This window comes from Chiloscyllium plagiosum, unplaced genomic scaffold, assembly GCF_004010195.1.
Source record: "Chiloscyllium plagiosum isolate BGI_BamShark_2017 unplaced genomic scaffold, ASM401019v2 scaf_11386, whole genome shotgun sequence".
In the NCBI taxonomy this organism is placed as follows: Eukaryota; Metazoa; Chordata; class Chondrichthyes; order Orectolobiformes; family Hemiscylliidae; genus Chiloscyllium; species Chiloscyllium plagiosum.
In genome coordinates this window covers 55491-82453 of record NW_025215360.1, presented here as the reverse complement: position 1 = coordinate 82453, position 26963 = coordinate 55491, and the positions used below count along the sequence as shown (strand labels likewise).

Genomic DNA, 26963 nt, shown 5'->3' with positions numbered 1-26963 from the left:
CTCTGATTCCAATACCCTCCACCCCTTTGATTTTCTCTGGTGCCGATGCTTTCCTCACCCCTCCCTCTTGCTCTTCTCTCTCGCCTTTGTCTACTTTCCAGCACCCCCGCCCGCCCCCCATTCCTCTCTCGGTATCCTCGGCCTCCTCTATCTCTCTGCTGTCTCCGCGTTTTTTATATCGCTTATCTGCGTGCCTGTTTCTTTTCTCTGTCGCTTTCCGTGCCTAATTCTGCCTGTGCCCTGTCTCTGGAAGTGGTGTGCTACCGGCGAAGGCAACGCTTTATCTGGAGACGCGAGTCGCCTCTGCTAAATGCCCTGGGGGAGCGGCACGATCCCAGTTAATCCTAACGAGCTTGTACCCCCTGGAGATCAGCACGATAACCTCATCACGTGGCCATGGGCTGCATCGCTCCCTGAACCCCCCCCCCCCCCACACACACACACAAAACCGTCGACAAATACTCGCAAGGCGCTTGAGCGACCTCAGACTTAATCGAATCAGGGCTCGAAATCAACTTTTCTGACCTTTTATGAAAATCTGCTAAACAGTCGGAGTCTCCACTGGAGAATAAAAGGATATCTTGTCAAAACTGAAGTCGCACTTTTTAACTTCATTTAACCGTTTACGGCAAACGGTTTGAGTTTCTGATGGTGAGCATACAGTATATGAATGTGAACGCTGTATGTTCGTGCATTTTTTTCCCACAATCTAACCACTCTCTAGATGTGTAGATTTTTAAAAAGAAAATCCGCATCTAACTTCCGACCCTAGAAAATAACCGTCCTTCACATTCTGTCCAGTGTTGACAATAGCTTCTCCTTCAAAATAATGACATCACTGAGGGAGGAATATGAAACATTTATTGTTTCGTGTAACGTTGGTGATATAATTGACCAGGGCTAAAAAAATAAGTCGTGGGTTTAAACGCCGCTGTGTTGTATTGAAAGCAGCTTTTCTAAGATTACAAAAAGATCTTCATCAAATGGGTCAATGGGCTGAAAAATGGCAGATGAAGCTCAATCTGGATAAATGCGAGGTATTGCATTTTGGTATAACAAACAGGGGCAGGACTTATACAATTAATGTTAGGGCCTTGTGTGGTGTTGTAGAACAGAGGGACCTAGGGGTACAGGTGCCTAATTGTTTGAAGTTTGCATCACATAAACAGGGTGGTTAAAAGGTGTTTGTTATGTCTGCCTTCATTGCTCTGTCCTTTGAATGGAGGAGTTGGGAAATCATGTTGAGATTGTACAGGGCGTTGAGGTCTCTTCTGGAATACTGTGTCCAATTCTGGTCGCTCAATTATAGGGAAGATATTCGTAAGCTGGAGAGGAGTCTGAAGAGACTCACCAGGATGTTGCCAGATATGGAAGAGTTTGGGTTATAAAGGTAGGCTGGGACTTTATTTCATTGGAGCGTGGGAGGTAGCGAGGTGACCTGATGATAAAAGTTTATAAAATAATGCGGGATATAGATAGAGTTAATGGTAGTTGTCATTTTCCCTAGGATGGGAGATTTCAAGACATGTGTCACAAGATGATAACCACAGTAACATTTTGACCTTTACTTGTCAGATCTTTGCTTACAATTAGCCAAAGCCGCATCATTTCTAGTTTTATTAGCTATGTTTGATAAGTGAATGGAAGTGTTCTACTATCATTCATAATTTAAGAAAAACTTCAAAGTATCCATCAGGATGGGGTGCCCATACCCTTCCATTTTACACAACAGTCCCCAGATAAGGGTCAATGTCCTGAGGGGAAAAAAAAATTGAGTGTCCTGGTTCACCAAGCTCCTGCCCAAATATCATCACTTCTGATCTTATGCTGGAATACCTCTTGTGTATGAGAAGTGCAATATGCAGTATAGGACATCCTTGGATATAGGTGTCTGTTAAATATTTAAATAAAGAGCTAGTGGGAAATACGTAAAACATCTGTATTCATATTACTTTAGATATAATACAGATGGTGCAGCAGTATTGAAATTGGCATCGTTATGATGCTGTCTGAATGGAGTTTGACATAAAACACACACAATCTGTGATTCTGTGGAAGGTGAAAATAGCATTGTAAAAACATAATTGCTTTAAGATCCAGCTTCAAAGGGATTTTCCATTTTTATAGCCAACTGGAAAAGAAACATCTGTATAATGTTGAATTCAGCATATATTTCAATTGGAGGCAGGAGATCTACAAAACAACTTATGTCACACATTAGTATAAGTTCTGATATCCCTTTTTAAAAATTTGAATGTACACCAACTTTGCCCTTTGACAAAAGTTACAAAATGCTAATGTTCCTGAAGAGTGCTATTATATTGTTTCTGTATGGTGTCTGAATGCACATCTGCATTCTCTCAATATATAAAAAGGAAGAGAGAAACTAAAGTGAATGTGAGCCCCTTAGAAAGTGAGACTTGGAAAATATTAATGGAGAACCAGGAAATGGCAGAAGAGTTGAATAAATATTTCATATCAGTCTTCACGGTAGAAAGTTGGATTAAAGATTAGACAGGATTCAAAAATGAGTGAATAATCAAGGGACATAAGAAGGAATGGAAATAAGTACAATAACTATCATTGCAGGAAAAGTGCCAAGGAAATTAATGGAAGCAAAAGACCAATAAGTCCCCGGACCCGATGTGATGCATTCTCGGACACTGAAGTATGTAACTACTGACATAGTGGATGTACTGCTAGTAATCTTCTGGCAATCTTGAGATTCTGGAGAAAGCCTAGAGTATTGGAAACAGACAATTCTTTTATTTCAAAAATGAAGGAGTCAAAATGCAGGTAACTTACAGGCCAGTTAGCTTAATGTGTGTTATTGGGAAAATGTTAGCATCTATTGCAAAATAATTTTTTCAAAAATCATTTGTGAGAAGTGGGTGTTGCTGGTTAGTTAGCATTTATTGCCCATCCCTAGTTGCCTTTGAGAAGGTAGTTGTGAGCTGCTACCTTGAACTGCAGCAGTCCACGTGCTGTGGATGACCTACTATGTCATTAGGGAGAGAATTCCAAGATTTTGCCCCAATGATACTGTAGGAATAGTGATATATTTCCAAGTCATGGTGGTGAGTGGCTTGGAGGCGAACTTGATGTTGGTAGTCTTCCCATGTACCTGCTGTTCTTGTCCTTCTAGATAGAAGTGGTCATGGGTTTGGAAGGTGGTGTCTGAGGATCTTTGGTGAATTTCTATAGTGCACCTCATAGATAGTAGGCACTGCTGCTACGGATTGTCGGCGATGGAAGTAATGGATGCTTTTGGATATAGTACCAATCAAGTGGGCTGCTTTGCCTTGGATGGTGTCAAGCTTCTTGAGTGTTGTTGGAGTTGCACTCATCCCGACTTGTGCCTTGTAGATGGTGGACAGACTTTAGGGAGTCAAGCAGTGAGATACCTGCCACAATATTCCTAGCCTCTGACCTGCTCTTGTAGCCACGGAGTTTATGTGGTGAGTCCAGACACATTGTGCCTGACAAATTTGCTCAAATTCTTTAAGGAGGCTACAAGCAGGATAGATAAAAGGGAAGCAGTGAACGTAACACATATTTGGATTTCCAGAAGGTCTTTGATAAGGTACCTCACACTAGATTACTTAAGATAAGAGCCCATGGTGTTGGAGGTAGTATATTAGCATGATTGCAGGATTGGCTAATTAAAACACGGAGCTGGGACATAGGCAGCATTTTAACTTGAGTTTCTGGTCAATGATAACCCACAGGATGTTGATTGTGGAGGATTTAGTGATGGTAACATTATTGAATATCAAGAGGCTATGCTTAGATTGTCTCTTATTGGGGATGGTCATAGCTGGCATTTGTGTGATGCAAATGTTACTTACCCCTTGTCAATCCAAGCCTGGATCTTGTTGCATTTGAACATGGATTGCCTCAGTATCTGACGACTCAGTACAATGTTCAGTACAATTCATATCATTAGCGAACATTGCCTCTCTGACCACATGATGGAGGGAGTCATTGATGAAGCTTCTGGAGATGGCTGGGCCGAGGACACTACCTTGAGGAACTCCTGCACAGATATCCTGGAGCTGAGATGACTGACCTCCAGCAACTATGGCCATCTTACTATGTGTCAGGTATGATTCCATTGGAGAGTTTGCCCCGATACCCATTGATTCCAGTTTTGCTTTGGCTACTAGATGCCACACTCGGTCGAATGCAGCCTTAATGTGAAGGGCTGTCATTCTCACCTCACCTTTGGAATTCAGCTGTTTTGTCCATGTTTGAACCAAGGTTGTAATGAGGTCAGGAGCAGAGTGCTGCTGGCGGAACCCAAACTGGGTGTCACTGAGCCGATGCTGCTTGATAGCACTGTTGATGACACCTTCCAAACCTGTGAGCTGCCACAGTGATTATTGCTGGAACGTAGTTATTTGCAAAACATATTAATGACTTGGATGATGAAAGTGAATCTACTCTTGCTATGCTTGTGGACAACACAAAATAAGTGAGAAGGCAATTGGTGAGGATGACACCAAGTCTACAGAGAGCTGTGGACAGGATTGTCTTTTGAGTGGGCAGAAGAATTGGCAGATGTAATAGGGAAATGTGAGGTTATGCACTTAGCAGGAGGAATAGAGGAGCTTGATATCTATAAATGGAGAAAGACTACAGGAAGCCAAAGAGCAGAGGGATTTAGGAAACCTTTTTTTCATGAATCATAAAAAGCTAATATCTAAGTTCAGTGGGTGTTGAGGGAGGCAAATGGATTTTTGGCTTTTATTTCAAAGGAAATAGAGTAAAGAAGTAGGCAAGTTTTGCTGAAGGTACACAAGGCACTAGTCAGACCACTGCTGGAATAATGTGAACTATTTTGGGACCCTTACCTAATGAAGGATATACAAGCATTAGAAGCAATGCTGAGAAGGTTCACTAGGCTGATACTTGGTATGGACGAACTGCCTTATAAGGAGAGGTTTAGTCTGCACTCATTGGATGTGACCTTATTGAAACGCATGAGATTCTTAGGGGATTTGACAGGGTAGATGCAAAGAGGTTTTTTCCCATTGTGAGAGAGTCTAGGACTGGAAGACATAATCTCAGACAAAGGGTTATACACTTAAGACCAAGACAAGGAGGAATCTCTTCTTTCAGAGAACTGTCAAGGCTGAGGCAGATTTTTATTCAGTAAGCAATTCAGAATTATAAGGAAAAGTAGCATGAGGATTGTCCGATCAGCCATGATCTCATTAAATGAAGGAGTAGATTGGATGGGCTGAATTACCTCCTTCTGCTTCCATGTCTTATGGTCTAATAGTGTGGTGTCACATTTAATGAAATTATATGCAAGTTTGTAGTGTGTTTCTGTAATATCAAACATGGACTGCTAAAAAAATTTGCTTGCTTCACCCAAATACTTCATTTTCCATCCTGACTACTTTGCCATGCTCCTACCCTGTGTCCCTGCATTTCATCTAGCTCAGAATTGTGGTGAATTATGAAGACCTGAACATAAAATTTGAATTTATGCACAGTTTCAATGCTTTGCCCATACAGCACATTTATCCAAAACAGATCTGATGATGTCTTTCCCTGAAAAATATTTCACCCTCTAATAAAATGGACTATTTTAAATAGTCCTTAGATGCTTGCGACTAGGAGGATTTGTTTTAAAAACTGAAAACAAGTACATGGAAAATTCTTATTTACCCAAAAGTTACTTCCACAATAGTTCTGCTTTCTTCTCAAGGGCAATTATTCCCTTCCACTTCCCTCTCTAATTTACAAAGTCAAACTCTACCTTCTGCCCCTTCGTTATTCCCCAATAAATTTAATTATGCTACCATGATGTGCCCATCACTGCCCGTCTTGGCAACAATGCCTGATTGTGCTTCAATCCGATATTAGATACTGTTCTGCTGACAGGAATTCCTGATTAATCGTGACCAGAAAGTCCCATTAGCAGAATCAGAGGAAAGTCCCAATTGCAGAATAAAGCAGCAGTTTGGGTATGAGCAACAGCTGAGTTCAGCAGCCTTCTTGACAACCAAGTAAAGGAGGAAAAGCTGACCAGTTTCAAAGAGCCTCATGTTATGTTTACATGGAGGGGATGGTGCTACAGTAATAATATCAGGAATCTATTGTTGATTGTCATAAAATCCTAACTGAATCAATAAATTCTTAGAGAAGAAAATCTGCCACCTTTTATATAGTCTGGCTTACCTGTGACTCCAAATCCACAGTCATAAGGTTGACTGTGCAGTGGGCTAACAAACCAGTCAATTCAGGGCGATTAGGGATGGACAATAAATTATAGTTCCAGCAGTGACATCTACATTATGAGAGAATTGAAAGTGTTATGGTATTCAGTTACGGGGAATGGACTGTGGACTGTCATAATGTAAGCTGCAGCTCAATCAAATGTTCGAACACTTAAGAATACTTTTTTTTTCTGCAGAAATATGGATTATGTATAGTATTTTTCATTCCTCAAATGTTAATAGCACTATTTTAAAATGCCCTGCATTCTTGGTACTGTCACAAGAGAGGTATTATTAACCTATCACACCCCAGTTTACAGAAATGCTTTCCTTCTCAGTCTTCCTCATTTCCAGTTCACGTTCAGGCACTTCCCTCCATGCAGTTCATGCAGGCATCACCTCTTGCCGCCTTCCATTCTCTTCAGTTGAGACTGACATCTTTTACAGCATTCTGCACCCCACCCCACACACCCCCAACCTCCAGCAGTACTTCCTAATCCTCTTGGTTTCATGTACTTACCTTCTGAACTTCATTGTCACACTTCTCTTTTCTGGTTGCAGCTGCTTGTTGCTATGGGCTTCTTGAACATTACTGTGAGATTTTTTTAAAAATCAAAATCAGAGGGAGTATGGATAGAGGTGACCAAGAGAAAAACAAATGCTTAGATGTGGAACAATAGTGAGGAGTATTTAAAAGAGAAGCTGTTAGTATTCAAGAGAAGTACATTAAAAGCAAACAGGAATAAGATTCCATATTCATTTGAGAGACAAATATAAAATTGAATCTAAAGGAAGTATCCTTTACAAAACATCAACAAGAAAAGGGTGAAAAAATGATATGTAATGAACTACAGAAAGAGATAAAAATGCCAAGAGAGAATTGTAGAAACTTACAGCACAGAAATTAAAGGATATTCCTGACATGCCTGTGCTTGTCCTTTGGTGGAGCAATCCTGTTTGGTCTCTCATCCTCGCTTTTTGTCCATAACTCTCTGTAAAAGTCCCATCTTCTTACACTTGTCCAACTCCTTTTAAAATTATTTATGGAATTGGTTTTACTACCTTTCAGGAACTGTTGTTACAGACCTGAACAATTGAGTCAAAACATTACTCTCATCTCCCCTCTGGATACTTTGCCAATTTCTTTGAATCTATGACCTCTTGTTTTTTACTCACTCACCAAAGTGAATTAGTGGTTTTCTTCTATCTACTCTGTCAAAACTTTTCAGCATTTGAAACTGTCTTGTGTCACTTCTTAACCCTTTCTGTTCCAAGAAGATCAGTCCTAGCCTGCTCCAACCTTTCTTCGTAATTAAACTCTCACATCCCTGGGCAAATCCTGGTAAACCTCCTCAGTACCCACTCAGAGGCTTTTACAACTTCCCTGCAATGCAGTGACCAAATTGGTCCACATTACTCTGGCTGTGGTATAACTAGATATTTATAAAGTTTTAGTATGATTTATTTGCTTTTATGTTTCTATTCAACTGTTTCTAAAACACTGTAACCCATTCCTTTGTAATCATCTTATCAACTTATTATGCCATGTTTAAGGATTTGCATATATAGGCACTGAAGCATTCTCTATTTTCATTCACTGTTTTTTAAAGTGGTGCAATTTGTGGTGTACATCTTTTCATATTAGTCCTCCGAAAATGTATCACTTCAAATATCTCTGCATCTAAGTTTGTTTGCCATGCTTCTGCATATTGCACAATGCTGTCTGTCTTCCTGAAATCTATAATTATTCTCATCACTACTTATTGCATTGCCCAAGGTTAGTATCATTGGAACTATGAAAAGACCATGTTGAAAAATGTAAAAGTATTTTAAAAAATATTTTAAATATTGCACACTTAGTGGAGACTTAAGCTAAAGAGAGGGCAATGACATAACATGCGGCCCTTTGAAACTGGTCAGCATGGAGCATTGGTTGATAATGAATCCGTACTTTGCCTTAGTTTTTCACTGACGAAGGAGCAAAGGGGAATTCAGTATTGTAAGGATCATTAAGAAGGCTGTTAAAATGGTTAAGATAGCAGGAATACAGTTTATGGTAAAATTGAAAGAACAAAATAAGATTATGGACAAATATTTGAAAGGAGAAGACAGCCAAATCACTATGAACTTATATATGAATAATTATTAGAAAAGTGCCCGAGAACCAATGGACAGCAAATTCATTTCCTAACTTGAAGGGAATTAGGACTAATCCAGGATACTGCAAATTAGATGTTTCAACATTAGGAGTTAGCAATATAATAGAACCTTTGCTAAAAGATGAGATGACAAAGATTTAGATATGAAGAATGTATATAAACATGGACTTCAAAAGAATGGTTAACATAGCCTACCTTATTGAATTTCTGTGAAGAAATTGAGCACCAGTAGGTGGAGAGGTTTGAATGATGAGTATTCTTCTACTAAATTAGATGATTAAATTAGAAAACAGGGTTGGAGTTATGGAATGTTGCTTGAAGTGGGAACTTGTAACCTGCAGGATCCATGATGTTGCTTATCTTATGTTTAAATAATTAGGACTGAGAAATTGGTTGTAAGGCATTAAAATTTTCAGGCAACTCCAAATTGCAGATTTGACAAATAATGTGGAAGATTTTCACAATGTGCAGGCATAAGCAGGCCTGTACTGTAAGTGAGTAAAGAACAACTTAATTTGTATGGGGCATGGTATAAGACAGTTTTCTTTGCTAGAAGAAATACAAAATGCACTTATTCCTGAGAAGATAAGAAATCAGATGGAGTTGAGGACTAAAGAGTCCTGGGAACATATTGCTAAAACTAATAGCACAACTGGGTAAAGTGGAAAGAGTTCAAAATAATAATATTAGGGTTTATTTCTAGAGGAATAGAATATAAAAGCAAGGAGTAATGCTGGAATTTTATAGAAAGTTGGTTGCATTTGGAAATACTTTGTTAACTTTTGGCTAGCAAAATGAGTTTGGAGAAATTGCAGATGTTCTCAAAGATGTTCAGAGAATTAAGTGCATGTATATCTATCAGGAACAATGGAACAAAATTATTTTTTATTTGGATAGAAGAAAGCTATGGTGTGGTCTCATATGTTATAAATTATAAAATGATTCCACAGGGTAAACATTGGGAATCTTTAATGGAGAAACTTTTGGTAGAGCCCAGAACAAGTGGCATAAGTGTAGAATAATTACTAACCACTCACCTTCTCAGGGGTCCATTAGAAGTGTATAATCAGTGCTGGCCTTGTCAGTAATACTCAAGTCCCAAGAATGAATAAAAATAAAGAATGAATGAATGAATGAATGTGGGAGGAGTTTTGCACAGTGTTAAGAATGCAGGCATTTCTGCCATATGAAATAATTGAAGTTGATAGCATTGATGTATTAATGGGACTTTTGATGTATGCATGAGGGAGAAGGGATTGTGACTATTTATGGGGCAGGGAGGGAAGAAGTAATTAGAACAGGAGAAGCTCATGGAGCTTAGAAACCAAAGAGCTCAGTCATGTCACTATAACCAGAGAGCACATAGGTTATCAAATTCCTCTGCACATGTCATCTCAGGACAATTGCTTGTTTTGACCATCATAACTTCACCTAACACGAGTCTGTCCATCGTAAGTTGATACAATTTTTATTTTTCCCTGCATTTAAAATTAATATTGTTTCATCATAAAGCTTCAAAGTTGCCTTTTGTTTTGTGTAGAACTATTCTACCAAGAGCATACAATGTGCTTTTGCATGAACTTAAAAATACATCCCACTGTAATGTTACTATCCTTCACTGATAGTGTGTGGAGCTGCTACAGATGGGAAACAGATTTCCCATGTTAGCCTCCAGCTTTCTGTAATCCTCCCTTTTTACATTGCACAGTGCTCTATTTGAAGCATAAGAACTGGCATAGTTTATCAAATTGCAATTTTGGTTATGTGCCTTCTGCAATGTTGGAAAAACTGTAACAACTGCATTGTGTGAAACAACATATGACATAGCATGCTCATGCCACAAAGTGGGCAATAGTATATGATGCTACTTTAGTGCTGAGTTATATTAATACTGAAGGGGGAAAACCTCTCCAGGTGACACTTGACACCACTTGGGGAACTAACAGCACTTCATTTGTACTTTAATATTACTGTTGAAAGTAGTATGAAAGAAGATGAATTGCTGTTCATGTAAGATTTTAATGATGGAACCTTCTTTTGATTAAATCTGTGATTGTACATATTAATCCCTAACACCTAGCGAATATTCTTTACTCAATTTTCTTCTGACTCTTCACCCTTAGCCTGCTCCTGCTACAGGTGTGATTTGTTGGGATGTATATCAGTGTCCAATACCTTCCTGATGTTTCCTGATGAAGGGCTTTTGCCCAAAACATTGATTTTTCTGCTCTTTGGATGCTGCCTGACCTGTGCTTTTCCAGTACTTCACTCTTGACTCTAATCTCCAGCATCTGCAGTCCCCACTTTTGCCTAGTGTCCAATACTTTGCCTAGTGCTATTGTTTGTATATGAGCCTTACTTTTATTGAATTGTGTAACCTTCATGCAAACTGTTGGGTTGTGAGTACGCTCATCTTCTCCGCAGTTGATACCCCGTCACTTCTTTGATCTCAATGTTGAGGGTAGCAGGGACTTAGGAGAAGAGTAGCAAGTTATTCTCCTTTGATGGGAGGGAAGGAAGCTTGTTGTGAACTTCCATTACACTGAACTGCTCTAAAAATACTTCAAACATTTTATTTTTTTAAATTTGCCTTTTTTATTTTTTTTGTAATCTTCCCTCTCAACCATTTTGTAAACTGTTGCAATCTACTTTGTAAACTGTAGCCCTATAAATCTGCCACTTTCCATAGACTAATTTAAATCTGAAAACAATCGCAGCCAGTGTCTCTATTGAACAAACTATTATGACAATATACAAGATTGCCTCTCTGCTTAACTTCTCCTATGCGATCTCTTCATTATACTCCAAGAATGTGCATAGACTATTGTAGATGCCCTTTGCTTCAGGGATTTGCCATGTAAACATCCATAATCTGTAATGAACATTTAAAAGTATTTTATGATTCTCGCAACTGAATATCAGCCTTTCAAATCTGAATTATGTAGAAATGTTTAGTAAATACTTCAAAATATTAATAATTGAAATGAGAAAATGGAATTGTTCACATAAAAAGTAGTAAAAGATGAAAAAGCACAGTAAATCTGCAGTGTAGTACTGGGTACTGTAGTACCCAGTTAAATAGAAGTGGCTGAGCACAGCAGCAACCAGATGATGTCTTGACCAGCACTATCCTAGCTTGCTCATACCGCACTAATCTGACACTTTCTACATATCTGAATGCTATTTTTGTTTGGATGGTTACCAGTGATCCAGCATTACAGAGCCAATGACTAAGTTATTACATTTTCTTCATTGTAATGACTAGTACTGAAATTTACATAGATATGATGGAAGATGCTGCTGCCTGCTGTTTTATTTGCAAATAGCAGTCCACAATATGAATCATACAGCACCAAAGCCAGGTAACATCCTATATTTAAATGACTGTTAATTCTGCTTCAGGGGATATTGTTTTAAAATCCTTATTGCAGAGGAGTTCCTGTTAAAAGTATGTGCAAATATACTTTAATTGTTTAGCAGTCAGCAGGATTCCTTGTAATGAAACCTTGCTATAAACTGTTAACTTTTTAAAACTCTAGATTATACAATAACACACAATCTAAAATCCAACTGGGATTTGATTAGGATTCCTGTTTTGAAATCTTTTCAGGGTCAAATCTTTTCAGTATGAATATAGTGGGGCTGACATTCTTTAGTGATTTTAAGTAAGTGTGATTCCAACAGAGATTAAAGCCTAAGGGCCAAAATAAATTTGCCAACTGACCTCATCAGATTGTTGTGTAAAGTAATAGTTCTGAAAGAGTTAATGTTGGAGATTGTTCTGGGCTCAACTCATTCTGATGATGCCATCCCACTTATGATAGAGAAATCAAGGAATCTAACTCTAGATCCTGATGGGGTCATATGTGTCATCTCTGGCTACTAATGGACTCAGTAATTATATTTAACCAGCAAATGTAGATTGTGCCTAATGAGGACATAAAGTAGTACATCTTATGATTCAGACAAGTGCTGCTTCTTGCTAAGACTCACTAGTTGTTTATTCTCTACCACTGTTATTAAAGGATCTTCTTTTATGCATAGTATATTGGGTGGCACAGTAGTTCAGTGGTCAGTGCTGAGGACCCAGGTTCAATTCCACCATTAAACAATCGTGTGGAGTTTGTGCACTTTCCCAGTTCTGCATGGGTTCCTCCAGGTGCACTGGTTTCCTCACACAATCCAATGAAGTGCAGGTTAGGTGGATTAGCCATGGAAGGTGCAGGGATAAAATGGAGAGGTGTGGGTCAGGTTAATTGCCCTTCAATGGGTTGGTGTGGACTCAAAGGGCCTAATGGTCTGCTTCCATGCTGTATGTATTCAATTAGGATTAGGACTCCTGTGGTCTCCATATTCCAGCCTTTCAGCCAGAAGATCAAGGTTCAATTTCCACCTTCTATAGAGGTGTGTCATAATACATCTGAACAGGTTGATTTATAAATATCTAGAAAGGAAGATTTAGGGTTCTTGTGGTTCAGTGGTAGAGTCTGTATATTTGAGGTAGAAGGCAGTATTCTGAATAGGCTGGAGCTGTTTTCCCTGAAACATTGGAGGCCAAGGGGTGACATTATGGAGGCTTATAAAATCATAAGGTGCATGATTAGGGTAAATAGATTTTTTTTACAGATTACATTACAGTGTGGAAACAGGCCCTTCGGCCCAACAAGTCCACACCGACCCGCCGAAGCGCAACCCACCCATACCCCTACATTTACCCCTTACCTAACACTAGGGCAATTTAGCATGGCCAATTCACCTGACCTGCACATCTTTGGACTGTGGGAGGAAACCAGAGCACCCGGAGGAAACCCACGCAGATACGGGGAGAACGTGCAAACTCCACAGAGTCAGTCGCCTGAGGCGGGAATTGAACCCGGGTCTCTTTTCCCTGGGTGGGTGGGTGGAAGTGTCCAGAACTAGAGGGCATAGATTTAGGGTGGGGGGGTGGGGGAAGATTTAAAAGGGACCTAAGGGACAACTTTTACACGCAGTGGGTGGTGCGCATATGGAATGAGCTGCCAGAGGAAGTGGTCAAGGCTGGTACAGTGACAATATTTAAAAGGCATCTGGATAGGTATATAAATAGGAAGGGTTTAGAGGGATATGGGCCAAGTGTTGGCAAATGGGACTAGATTAATTTCGGATTTTTGGTCGGCATGGACGGGTTGGACCGTGCTGGACATCTCTATGACTCTAAGCCTTCTCTGTTCGACTTCTGTATCCCAAAGACAATAATGTAAGATATGGTGATCAGCGTTGAGATTGTTGCTTAATTACTTCAAGGGAACAATGTTGACAAAAAAACATTAAAAAGTTTCAAAAAAATGATTTTTTTCACTAAGAAACATTGAGACTTCTTAAAGCAGTAATCAGCTGCTACAGGTGCTTAGAGAGAATGAGTCTGTTGAGCTCATAGAAGGAATGGTATCACAGAAGCAGAATTTCTGGCTAAGATCTTTATCTTAGAGCTGCTAAGAGATGCAGGAAACACAGTTTCATATAAGAAAGGAGTAAAATGACAAGTCGAACTTGGCAGTTAGAGTTCTTGGAAGAGAAGGATCTGCAGGATCAGTCTCAATTCAAAGTTTGACTTGGAAGCAAATATTTTGGAGCTGCAGAATAAAGTTGAAGATCCCTTCAGGCAATGGGCCAAAAAGGCAGGTTAGCAAAGATGGAAGGAAAGAAAGGAGAACTTATCATTAACAATGAGCATGGTTACCATAGCAAGCATGCTTGTGAGTTATAGCTCCTAAAAAAAATGTCAAAGACTATTAAGTTAATTTACAACAAAAACTGCAGTATCAGGAATATTGTGAGCAGGTTGATAATGACAAAAGGAAAATTTCAAAGATTTGCAAGGCAGAGTCTATCTGAAGAAGATAGAAGAATTTAAAGACTTTGATAACTTTAGGAGATACAAACTTTTTACCATGGATTTGAGAGAAAGTTTCTTAAAGCCACAGACACTAGTTTATTTGAAAATCTGGTACAGGGATGTGAATCACATAGTAATTCAATGAAAGCAGCAAAGTGGCCATTTTGCCCATGAAGGAATAGGAAAACTCCATTCTGGCTGAAGGAGGCAGGAAAACTTTGCATTTCTGTCCAAAGGTGTGAAACCACCATTTTGATTGCATGTTGGCAGGAAACCCCCAGTAAGCAGTACAGAGATACAATATTACCATTTAGCAGAACTTAAAGCAGAAATGTAAAACACTACAGTTTTGCCATACTACGGAGTTTAAGAGCATATTGGAAGAAAACACCACAGTATTGTTGTAATAGACTTTAAAAATTTGAAGGGACTACAAACCAAGGGAATTAAAACAGCATTAAAATGCTGTAAGATTAAAAACTTAAACCCATCAAATTACAAACAGATTAAGGTGCTGCAAATTTATACCTGAATAAAATAAAAATAAATAACCACATTAAGCAAAAGAGGAAGAAATGTTACCTGAAGCATTTAATGTCAGAGATAATCAAAACAGAGCACAGCATTAGAGATCTTAGTGAAAACAGTTCTTAAGATATAGAATTACTTAAAAACTACATACTAAACTCAAACTGAACAAGTAACTGATTTCAACAGGATTGACTGCAGCTGATGTAAATTGCTAAAATATCAAAGGTAGCACTGAAACTGTTGAAGGTATGTGAGCAGCTTTTGATAATTACTTCAATGAGGGAACAAATAAAATTCTTGAAATAGGAAGTCATGATAGAGGAGTTCCACATCTGGGGCATCTATAGGTAATTTTATTAATGACTTCTCTGCATAAATGGAGAACAATGTCTATGGAGGCTTGAAATCAAAATTAGTAAGAATTGCTGGCATTATTGATGAGATTTATTACCACTTTTCATAAAAGATTTGATTTTGGAGAAAGTTTAGCGGCAGGTGGCTCAGTGGTTAGCACTGCTGCCTCACAGCACCAGGGACCCGGGTTCAATTCCCACCTTGGGTGACTGTCTGTGTGGAGTTGGCACATTCTCCCCGTGTCTGCGAGGGTTTCCTCCGGGTGCTCCGGTTTCCTCCCACAATCCAAAGATGTGCAGGTCAGGTGAATTGGCCATGCTAAATTGCCCATAGTGTTAGGTGCATTAGTCAGGGGTACATATGGGGAATGGGTGTGGGTGGGTTACTCTTCGGAGGGTCGGTGTGGACTTATTGGGCTGTTTCCATACTGTAGGGAATATAATCATAATCTAATCTAAATTATTCAGATTGTGCAGGAAGCATAAATAGGAAGATTCACAGGCAACTCCTGAGAGGAGGAAGTCACCACTGGCACAGGGGACTAACAGAGCCTATCTGCTTTTTACTGCAAACACTCTGCAGACAGATGTGATAAACCAAAACAAAGTTCAGACAATTCAGCAGATACTAACCACCATCACTTTGGAACAAAAAACCTTAGGAACATTAATAGTGCCCAGTTATGACAAAAGAATGCTATATCTGTAAAACTTCAGGTTCCTTCCAGAAGAAATACAGAAATAGAGTGCAGTTTTAGAGCACTCAAAAGAGCTCAATATGGTAAACAGGAATACAAGTGACATTCCAAAGAAAGATTAGTGATTTGTCCAATTCCAACTTGATAGAACATAAGTAAGTCAAGAGCCATGTCATCAGTTTTAGCTGATACAGGAACAAGCATCGCAATCCTGTCAGATCAGATATCATGGCTAAAGAAACAGGTTGCAGCTTATACAGATGAAATTATATCGTCCAATGGAATATCTCCTAAGAGATAAATGTGTGCTATATGCAACATTGTGGAAAAGTTGAAAATGTGTGCATAGTTCACAATCAACACTTCATATTTTTGAGCCTGTTTGCATGTCTTGACCTCAACTCCTTGTGACAGCAGAAGGAATTCTAATAATTCAAAGAGAATGACTGGTTCCTAAACCATTGTGGAGAAACAGGTAACATAGTAAATTCAGCTTATTAAATAAATGTGAAAGAAAACTTACCAGCAGTAACTATGAAAATGAAATTTCAAATTGTCCTGAAAACCAACTAATTCAATTTAATATCTTTAATGCCAATCAGTGCTCTTAAGGCAAAATAAAACTGTGGGACTCTAAACTTGAAGCATGATTTTACTTGTGAAAGAGAAGGCAAAAATTTCTGTTGTAATCTATCACTTGTGTGCCAAGTCATAGGAATTCTGTTACTGAATAAGTACTGAACTGAGGTAATATGCTTTGCTTCTTGGACCTTGTCACGCAGGTTTACATTTTTTGATTTGCTATGCATGTGACCCGCAGCGAGTATTTTCATATTTTGTTGAGTGAAGAATTTTAAGTCTGAGAGGCTTACTGAGAATTTAGAATCTGGAATGTGGTGCAGGAAAAGCACAGCAGGTCAGGCAACATCCGAGGAGCAGGAGAATTGACATTTCAGGCATAAGCTCTTCTTCAGGAATCTCGACTCTGATCTGCAGTCCCCACTTTCTCCTTTAGAATTTAGAATCTGTCTACTTTGTTCTTTCACCACTACTTCATGTTTGTGCAAAACTTGATTTTAAGGAGGATGTATTTGTCACAGAGAGTTTTATTTCAACATATTTTTACTTGTTTGTCAATCTCTGTTGATATTTCAATACAAATTGAAATCAATGTTGTTGGGATCATCGGGGGGGCTAATTAGAGGTACTTTGACAGTGTGGAGGAGCTTAAGTACCATGCACTGTTAAACTACAAGATTCCTGGAGCAGACTAGATTAATAATTGTAAATAAATTTTCAGTTCCCTCGCACTGTCAAGTTCAGTAACCCCTCCCTGTTAGATCTGTGTTTCGTGAAGTCGTTCTACAATATTGCTATTGCTTGTCAGTGTTGTGCAGTTAGTCTCAATTTATGCCACGGGTGGATTTCAGAGTCATGTAAATTGCTTTTGAGTTGCAGGTACCAATTTTATTTCAGCTGACCATATCTTGCACAATTGCTGCAGAGGGTCCCAAATGGCCAGTGAAAGAGAAATTGTACTACTGGTCTGCTCTGCACAGGCTGGTTGAGAGTTAAGATAGGAAAAAAAGGATGGAATCTTATCTAATAGTGGTGCATATATTATCAGCAGTGTGCCTCGTGGTGGTGATAACCACTTAGTTAGATTGTTCTTGGTACCTATATAGGCAACCTTGTCCTTATTTGCTGTCATACTAATATGTGGAGGATGCATTTCCTAAAAGCATCATGAAATATCTATATGTTTGGATGGTACCAACTCCTTCTCTCGAATATGGGACATGATTTTCTCCTGAGAAATAGTGGAGAAGGTGGTAGAGGAACAAATAATTGGGTGGATTATCACCAGAGGGATATCAGCTACTCCAGCAATTAAATTCTGATATACTGGGTGCATGATCAACTGCCTTGACTGGCCGGTAAGTATGGCCTTAAATAGTCAATTAATGACCACTTAAAAAATCTGCCACCACTATCATGATTACCCACCCTTGCCGACAGATGAGGAAAATGGCTGCCTTCTCAACTGGAAAACAGGTCTTCTGGCTGGGTGTGGGGGACTAGGCTCCGTTTGTCCCAATCTGTGAATTGCAGGCATGGATGAGGATTGAAGATAGGGTGCAGGAGCATGGTTGCTGAAAGACTCTGGAGTTGCCACTGAGCTCCCTGTATCTCCAACTTTCCTGCAGATCTCAGGGACTGTCACTCACAATGGTTGGCCACTTCAGGCAGGGTGGAATTCTCGGTTATGGGACCTGTTATGTTTCCATTTAAGACTTAATTGCCAAATCGGAACATGCTTTCATTGGTGGGGCAGAAGGATCTATTAAAGACACCCAGTTCAACACCGAACAAAGAAAGGAAAATCCCACCCATAATGTCAGACAGTGGTCACTCTGTACTTCACACCGGCTACTTATTATTCATTTAACGATGAGGGCTGCCAGGCTCCCCTACACTGAAGCATCCTGGCCAAGCCATTTTTTGGTTCTTGCTTAATGCATCCAGTGAGCTGCTCATTCATAATTATAACTTATCCATCTTTGAACCAGGATGTTGCAACTAATATATAAAAAATACCAATGATCAATAGTAGAGGTGTTACAGTTTTATATTGCAAGGACATAACTATGGATGGCTTACCATAGCCTTGGCCCACTCAAATTTGAGCTTGGGTGAAAGATAATTTTAAATAGAGTCGTACAGATACAGAGATGTACAGTATGGAAATAAACCCTTAGGTCCAACCCGGAGAAAGTGAAGACTGCAGATGCTGGAGATCAGAGCTCAAAAATGTGTTGCTGGGAAAGCACAGCAGGTCAGGCAGCATCGAAGGAACAGGAGAATCGACGTTTTGGGCATAAGCCCTTCCCCGTCCATGCCGACCATATATCCTAACCTAATCTAGTCCCATTTGCCAGCACTTGGACCATATCCCTCTAAGGAGAAAGTGAGGTCTGCAGATGCTGGAGATCAGAGCTGAAAATGTGTTGCTGGAAAAGCACAGCAGGTCAGGCACCATCCAGGGAACAGGAGAATCGACCTTTTGGGCATAAGCCCGTCGATTCTCCTGTTCCCTGGATGCTGCCTGACCTGCTGCGCTTTTTCAGCAACACATTTTCAGCCCATATCCCTCTAAACCCTTCCTTGTCATGCACCCATCCAAATGCCTTTTGAATGTTGTAATTGTACTAGACTCCACCACCTCCTCTGGCAGCTCATTCCATACACACGCCACTATCTACGTGAAAAGTTGTCCCTTAGGTCCTTTTTTAAATCTTTCCCCTCTCACCCTAAGCCTATGCGCTCTAGTTCTGGACTCCCCCACCCCCAGGGAAAAGACTGTGTGTATTTATCCTATCCATGCCCCTCATGATCTTATAAACCTCTATAAGATCATTCCTCAACTTCCGACGCTCCAGGGAAAACAGCCCAGCCTATTCAGCCTCTCCCTATAGCTCAAATCATCCAACAATGGCAACATCCTTGTAAATCTTTTCTGAACCCTTTCAATTTCACAACATTCTTCCGATAGGAAGGAGACCAGAATTGCACACAATATTCCAACAGTGTCCTAACCCAATGTCATGTACAGCCACAATATGACCTCTCAACTCCTGTACTCAATGTTCTGACCAATAAAGGAAAGCATACTAACGCCGCCTTCACTATCCTATCTACCTGCGACTCCACTTTCAAGGGACTATGAACCTGCATTTCAAGGTCTCTTTGTTCAGAAACACTCCCCAGGAACTTACCACTAAATATATAAGTCCTGCCCTGATTTGACTTTCCAAAATGCAGGACCTCACATTTATCTAAATTAAATGCCATCTGTCACTCCTCAGCCTAATGGCCCATTTGATCAAGATCCCGTTGTACTCTAAGATAACCTTCTTTGGGGTCCACTCCACCTCCAATTTTGGTGTCATCTGCAAACTTACTAACTATACCTCCTATGTTCACCTCCAAATCATTTATGTAAATGACAAAAAGCAATGGACCCATCACCAATCTTGTGGCACTCCACTCGTCACAGGCCTCCAGTCTGAAAAGCAAACCTTCATCATCATCCTCGGTCTTCTACCTTCAAGCCAGTTCTGTATCCAAATCGCTAGTTCTCTCTATATAGCTGCACAATGATCAAAGCTACATCTGGGGAAATAATGTTAATGACCTGTTGCTTCGTTCTTATTATTTAAAGTCTGTCAATTTGGTGAGAGAGGTCACATGTTTGCTGTGACAGGGGAAGTGACAGCATTGATCCTGTTCTGAAGAAGGGTCACTGGACCCAAAACATTAATTCTCCTTTCTCTCCACAGATGCTGCCAGACCTGCTGAGTTTTTCCAGCAATTTCTGATTTTGTTTCTGATTTCCAGCATCTGCAGTTTTTTTTTGTTTAGCACTGATTCTGTTTTTCAAACTGCCTGTGGTACAAAGTGCAATGAGACAACAATGCCCACATTGCATGAAAGAAAAAAAATCCAGCAATGTGCACCAGTCAACTTATTTCCACCCATCCCTGCCAGCAATAGGAGCTTTCAGAATGTTCTACAGCAATGATTAATTGGACGAATCAAATAGTCAGAGCGTAACCCATCTGCCCTAAGTTGAGACACTCCCAAATTTTTATTCCTGGTAAAACCACTGCTATGTAGCTTTATTGTGTACTTGACATTGATTAGCCATTAGTGGGGCACCATTATAAACCTTTGAAGCAAATCACCTGGTATTATCTTTGCCTTAGATTGACGACAAAAGGATGAGGCACAACATTGGATGGCACAACAGAACTTAGCTAGTAATGCTTCATATTCCTGTTCAAGTTGGATGCTAGAGGATTTTATAGCACTGTGTGAAGAGGAATAGATATTTTCCTGTTGTCCTGGTTATTGCTCCTTCCTCAATCCCAAAAACCAAATTAATTGGTCACTTGATATTTTTTGTAGGAGCTTGCTATGTATAAAATAACACATGCTTGCAGAAAAGAAATAATGACTGCATTCCTATGTAATTTGTTGTCGGATAAATAAATATAACTTGGAGATGTAGGGTGTTGTGAAAACTGTTCAAATATATTTAATTTTAGCACTATAGAAGAGTGAAAAATAATTACAAAAGTAGAGGTGACTAAACATTTTTGTTCACTTCCTTTCTGTAAACTCACTGATTTTTAAAATGCTGTCCGGTTTGCTTAAGAAGTGTTTACTAAGCCATTTTTTTCACGAGGGAAAGGAACCATGTAATTCCTGTTACAGTGACGTTATATGTATTGTGATGTAGTTCAATCAAACTTTTAAATATTGGTACTTTTGTAAATACACCAAAGAGCTGGTGAGGAGTGGTAATTTAGCTCCTCTCAGTCGATTGCAGCAAATAGTTTTATTCTCTTAAGTCTACAGCTATCACACTTCAATTTAAATGGAATACTAGTTCTAATTAAGGATCCACTTACAAGGTTTTCTTGAGTGAAAGAAAGAGAAATTCTATTACTTGCTAATCCTGAAAATCATAATAAATATGAATAGCTTTAATAACACAGGCTGTCTACTGCAGACAAGAAGAAGCCCTTCCTGAAGAAGGGCTTATGCCCGAAACGTCGATTCTCCTGTTCCCTGGATGCTGCCTGATCTGCTGCGCTTTTCCAGCAACACATTTTCAGCTCTGATCTCCAGCATCTGCAGACCTCACTTTCTCCGCAGACAAGAAGAGCAAAGGTTATGCAGTTTAAAAGTCCTTTGAGCATTTGAGGTCTTGATTTTTAACCCAAGATTGCAATTATTTAATTGTTGACTCATATCCTCAGCAGTGACAAAATTTATTGATAGGAGGGTTTGAGGAAAAAATGTTTGTGGGTATCTGGAATTCATTGCCTAAAAGGATGGTCGAGGCAGGAGTCCTCAAGCTACTTAAAACTATTTAGATGAACACTTGAAACATCATAACATACAAGACTACAGACCAGGTGCTGGAAAATGAGATTAGAACAGGTGAGAGTTTGACCAGCATGGACAAGATGGCCCAAAAGGACCTGTTTCCATGCTGTAAAAACTCTATGACCTATGTTCAGAAATTTGCATTTGCATTATGTTTAAAACATCTACTGCAGAATGGTTGTCCATGGTCAGAATATTGTGATTAATGTAAAATTTTGTCAGGAGCAATGTCATAGCATTTGCTTTATCGGTGATACTATCATACTCTCTGGGAAAAGCTTTTCAAGTGCAAGGGTGAAAAGCTGTCATCAATGGGATAAACATGTCCAGAGCAGATTTAACATAGTCACAACATTTTACTTGACATCCTTCAAAGGATTCAAAAAGTCTGCTCAAGTTGCTAAAATAGAAGATTGTTTCTCTGAAGTCATAATTCTTTCTAGCTCTTAATTTGGAAAAAAATGACTTCTCCAAAGTCTGGTGTTGTAAGAACACTATTTATTGTAAATCTCAGCTATATGTTCAGTAAGGTCCCAGGTTTCATCCCTTTTATGGCTTATTACTTCTAATTTCACCACCTCGAGATGTGAATTTTAGAAATGTTGGAAGTCCTGTTATTCTGTCTTTGGAACATTCATGTGAGCATATAAGGGCTTCATGTTGGATCCTAGGCTTTTGCTGACTATACAATTCTTAGCGAAATGACAATGAACTCAACAACCTCAAGATTAAGAAAAGACTTGAGGTTTCCAGCTCAAGGAGTATAAAAATCAACAGGAGTTACTCATTACAATTGCTCTACAACATGCTGGTGGCTGTGGGCGAAATCTACAAAAAATCTATTCTGGGAATCATGCAATGAGGTCATTGACTACTGTTTCTGAAATGTGACAATATTGCATAAATCATGCTTGATTAAGTTTTTATTGAATAATACTCTTAATTTCACAAATTATTAGCTTTGTACTCATTATATGATATGTTTTGTTTTCATATATGTGATTAGAACAAATATATTTAACATCTGAAATTAGGGTGTATGTGTGTAGTGAACTTTAGCAAGCTGCTTCCTTTGCTTCAGCAGAGAGGAAGTATGATGGTTATTGCCACACATGTGGTGACGAGCATGAGTGCACAGTTTGAATGATTGTGTGCATCTGATGCTGGCTTGTGGGAAAGCTATAATATGTACTTGTGAATGCATTCCTTATCACATTCCTGTGAAAGAATTTAACATGATATTGACTGGGAACTGTAATATGGATTTTTGTAGGTTAAAAGATAATTAATGATGACTTATTTTACACAAATGAAAACATTGCTGTTTGAGGTCTGTGATCATTAGTATTGGAACTTCGTTCTAAGGACTCTGAACATACAATAACCTGCGTTATTTATCATTTCTATTGTAATGGTACAAGGATCTGTTATTGGTTATTATTGTTTTAATCCTGACTTACTAATATTTTATAACTTTTTAACTTTTCTAGTCTGAAATTGTGAATGTAATTGAATACGATTGGAGCATTTCATAACTTATTACAGTGCTCCAAAGGTGTATAGATTTACCACAATGGAAATATTTTAAGTTGTATATATACATTAAATAAGGGTGTTTGATATAGATTTATACATTTAAAAAAAAAATTTTTTTATTGAAGAATAAAATTGCGGAGAAGGGAGGCATCAATCAAAAAGACGCCATGCTGTCTGCGACACCCCTGTATGGCAATCTTCACAGCTGGATGAGTACTGATCGGGTCCGTATGTGTGGAATTAATGAAGATGGGTAAGATGAGTTACATTTTTATATGACTCTAAGTAAAACTACATTTTGGCCTGAATTTTGCATTGTAATGATCGTGAATCTGACCACATTTGCTGTTATTACTTTGTGGAATTGATAATACTTTTAGTGTCCATATATGTGTGGTTAAATAAAGAAATGCAGATGTTACTCTGTGATTCCATGTGTATCCACATGGTGTGCAGTTGAAGTCCATGTACGTGATAATCAATCAAACATCACTGAATTTGTGTGATGTTTTGCTTCTTACACTATTATTATTCTCAATACAAAAGCCTTAAGTAGATTCACTTAGGCTCAGGTGTAAGTTGTTCATTAACAGGTGGCACGGTGGCTCAGTGGTTAGCACTGCTGCCTCACAGCACCAGGGACCTGGGTTCAATTCCTGCTTCAGGCAGCTGTCTGTGTGGAGTTTGCACATTCTCCCTGTGTCTGCGTAGGTTTCCTCCAGGTGCTCTGGTTTCCTCCCACATTCCAAAGATGTGCAAGTTAGGTGAATTGGCCATGCTAAATTGCCTGTAGTACTAGGTGCATTAGTCAGGTGTAAATATAGGGGAATGGGATTGGGTGGGTTGCTCTTCGGACGGTCGGTGTGGACTTGTTGGGCTGAAGGGCCTGTTTCCATGCTGTAGGGAATCGAATCTAATCTAAAAACTGCACATAATTCTGGCTAAGCAACCTTCTGATCCTGAAAAATTAATTTTATTTGTGGATTGCAAATCTTTACATTCCATGCTAAAAATTTAATAAAATTTAAATTTTTTTAATTGAAAAGTTTGATATTTCAGCACGTACCTAAATTACATGTTTTTGTGTTATCCACCAACACCTTTGCAAGGCAGTTAGGAATTGGCAAGAAAAGCTGACCTAGTTAACAACATGCATCCCACAAATGAGTAAAGAAAACAATCCATTCCTTATGAAAAGCACCAATCTTCATATTGCATATACCTTCCTGGTTTGCTACCTAAAAAATTCTTCTGTGGTTCCTGTTTGAGAAACTCACTGTTATTTGATGTCAGAGATCCTTGTGGCTTGTGCCAGATGAAATGAGGCCTGGGAGAAGTGAAATCTATGCCACAGAACATGATAGATCTTAATGGGAAATTGACTTCAAGGTCAGCAATGTGTGGCATTACTTTGCCGGTGATTGCTAAGCTCTGGCCATTAAGACACGGACTCATCTGCGACAAGTCCTTGTTATCAAAGAAGGGTGTAGTTATCGTTATTACCACAAAGTTCCCACAATATTTGCTATAACTGCAACTCCTACACACACACACACAATTGATTTTGTTTACTTGCATAAAATAGAAGAGTGTTAACTAAATTTCATGCTTAGACATCTTAGTTTATAGTGTAGGATTACATGATTAGCTTTCTCTTCAAACCTGAATTAATAACATTTGTAAAAATGGTTTTATTTAGTTGTTTGTTGGAATGAAGCAACAACTGCTTGTGAATGAAGAGCAAAGTTTTAGATAAGAATCTGTAGAAATTTGGCTTTGTTTTTTGCATTCAGCTGATTTGCATGCTGACTATCATATATTGAGGAATTCCTCTTCAGCGCAGATGAATTGTGCAAAAGGTTCAGGCAAAGTGCTAAGATGATAAGAAATTCTAACTTGACAAGCATAATTTATTTCAATCTCATTAAGAGTTGATAGAATCTCTAAGAGATTTACATTTTGCTTGAGAACATATCTACAAGACTTTGATTGTAATCACCTAGCATGTAATTTGTGAAGCTAGTTTGGCACAGTCTAGTTTAGATATATCCTGAAATTACTTTGTGCTACTGGTGGACAACTGCTGGTGGATTTTTCGCCATTATTTGATATGTGAAGGAAATTACGATTGTAGTGTTAAATAAATTAAACATATAAAAATGAAACACTTTTAGTGCAAACAGTTTACCATATGCTTTCATATGTGATATGTTTTATTCCATTTGTGCCAAAATTGTTTCCGCAAATGAGTAGGATCTGCCCAGTCTCTAAGCTACATTGATCCAGACATGAGTTGTAGGGACTATGTATCACCATCGTGCAGACTAATATATGTACCATGTAGTTTCTATACTATTGTTATATTTTTAATCACCAACATCTTTACTTCTGTCAGTTTTTGATGAATAAATGCATTGTTAATGCATTTGGTTATTTGATTCTTCTTATAATTTTCAACATTTCTCAACTTCATTGCTGAACTTTCAAAATAATAGAATATTGCCTTTATCTCACCAGAAATATCGCTCCAGATAGATGTGCCATTTGTCACCAAATGTAACACCCATTCAGTCCACCATACCAACTTTCTAACTATCCCAGTTGGCTGAGGAATATTTGAATTATGGGACCATTGTCCAAATTGTCAACTCTCTGATCAGATTCAAGTAGTGATGGCTCAAATCAATTAACATATCTGAGATAACAAGCTTCAGTGTTTGTTACTGATCACCTGGCTGTTAAGTGCATTTTCTTAGAGGAGCTAGTACTCCAATAGTATTTACAGGGGAACCTCAATTATCCGAATACCAATTATCCGAAAATCAGATTTTCTGAAGGTGATCTCGAGATCCCAACAGAAACATTACATCAAAGACACGTGTCCAACACTGATCATGTCTTTTGTTTACAGTGATTAAAAGTGCTGCCGAGAACTGTCCTGGACTGATGGGAGTGCAGGCACCGTCTCTAAATGACTGACCTCCCACCCTCTCTCTCTTTTCCCACACTCTCCCTGGAGTTCTCCTCAGGCGTATACCCTAACCCCCCTTCCCCAGATATTCTCTCTAACATTGTCCTGTACAGAGCAAAGGTGGAACCTATCAAAACGTTGTAGTAAAAAGTTGTGTGTGTGTGTCACGCGCGCTATTTGGAGACTCACCTCCCCCCCCACCACAAACAGCATAGCAGCGGCAGCCTTGTTATTGATGTCCAGTCCAGCTGCCCTGGAGCGGGGTTGCGTAGGGGGTGGGCCGGGTTTGGGGGGGGGGGGGGGGTGGCAGTGTTGGGGGCAGGCTGGGGCTTGCGCCCACTGTGCTGCTGCTAGTATCCTGAATGGGCAGCAGACTTAATAGAAAACTCCAAGCCCCAGAGGAAAGGTGTTGAATAGATTAACCGAATAATCAATTATCCGAACGAAATAGTGCCCGCCCATCTCATTAGGATAATTGTCATTTCTCTGTATTATTGTTGCTTTCATGAATATTTATTTCTTGAAGATTTACACCATGAAATAAAAACAATTTGAATAATAGTACCACCAGTATTTTTCAGCTTGATGAGATATGATATGCCAAATGTGGATGTTGTTAGTATTTAACACAAAAGTATGGGATTCATTGACCCTGGGC

General features: G+C 39.1%; 1 protein-coding gene across 1 annotated transcript in view; it reads left to right on the top strand.

The window, feature by feature from the left end:
• Window positions 1-26963, top strand: part of LOC122548308 (BCL-6 corepressor-like) — a gene marked incomplete at its 3' end in the record, with an annotated part of 82376 nt that overhangs the window by 25813 nt on the left and 29600 nt on the right. The window contains exon 2 of the mRNA XM_043686834.1: window positions 23460-23587. Coding sequence (XP_043542769.1) covers window positions 23502-23587 — 86 coding nt within the window. The remainder of the gene's footprint in view (window positions 1-23459; window positions 23588-26963) is intronic.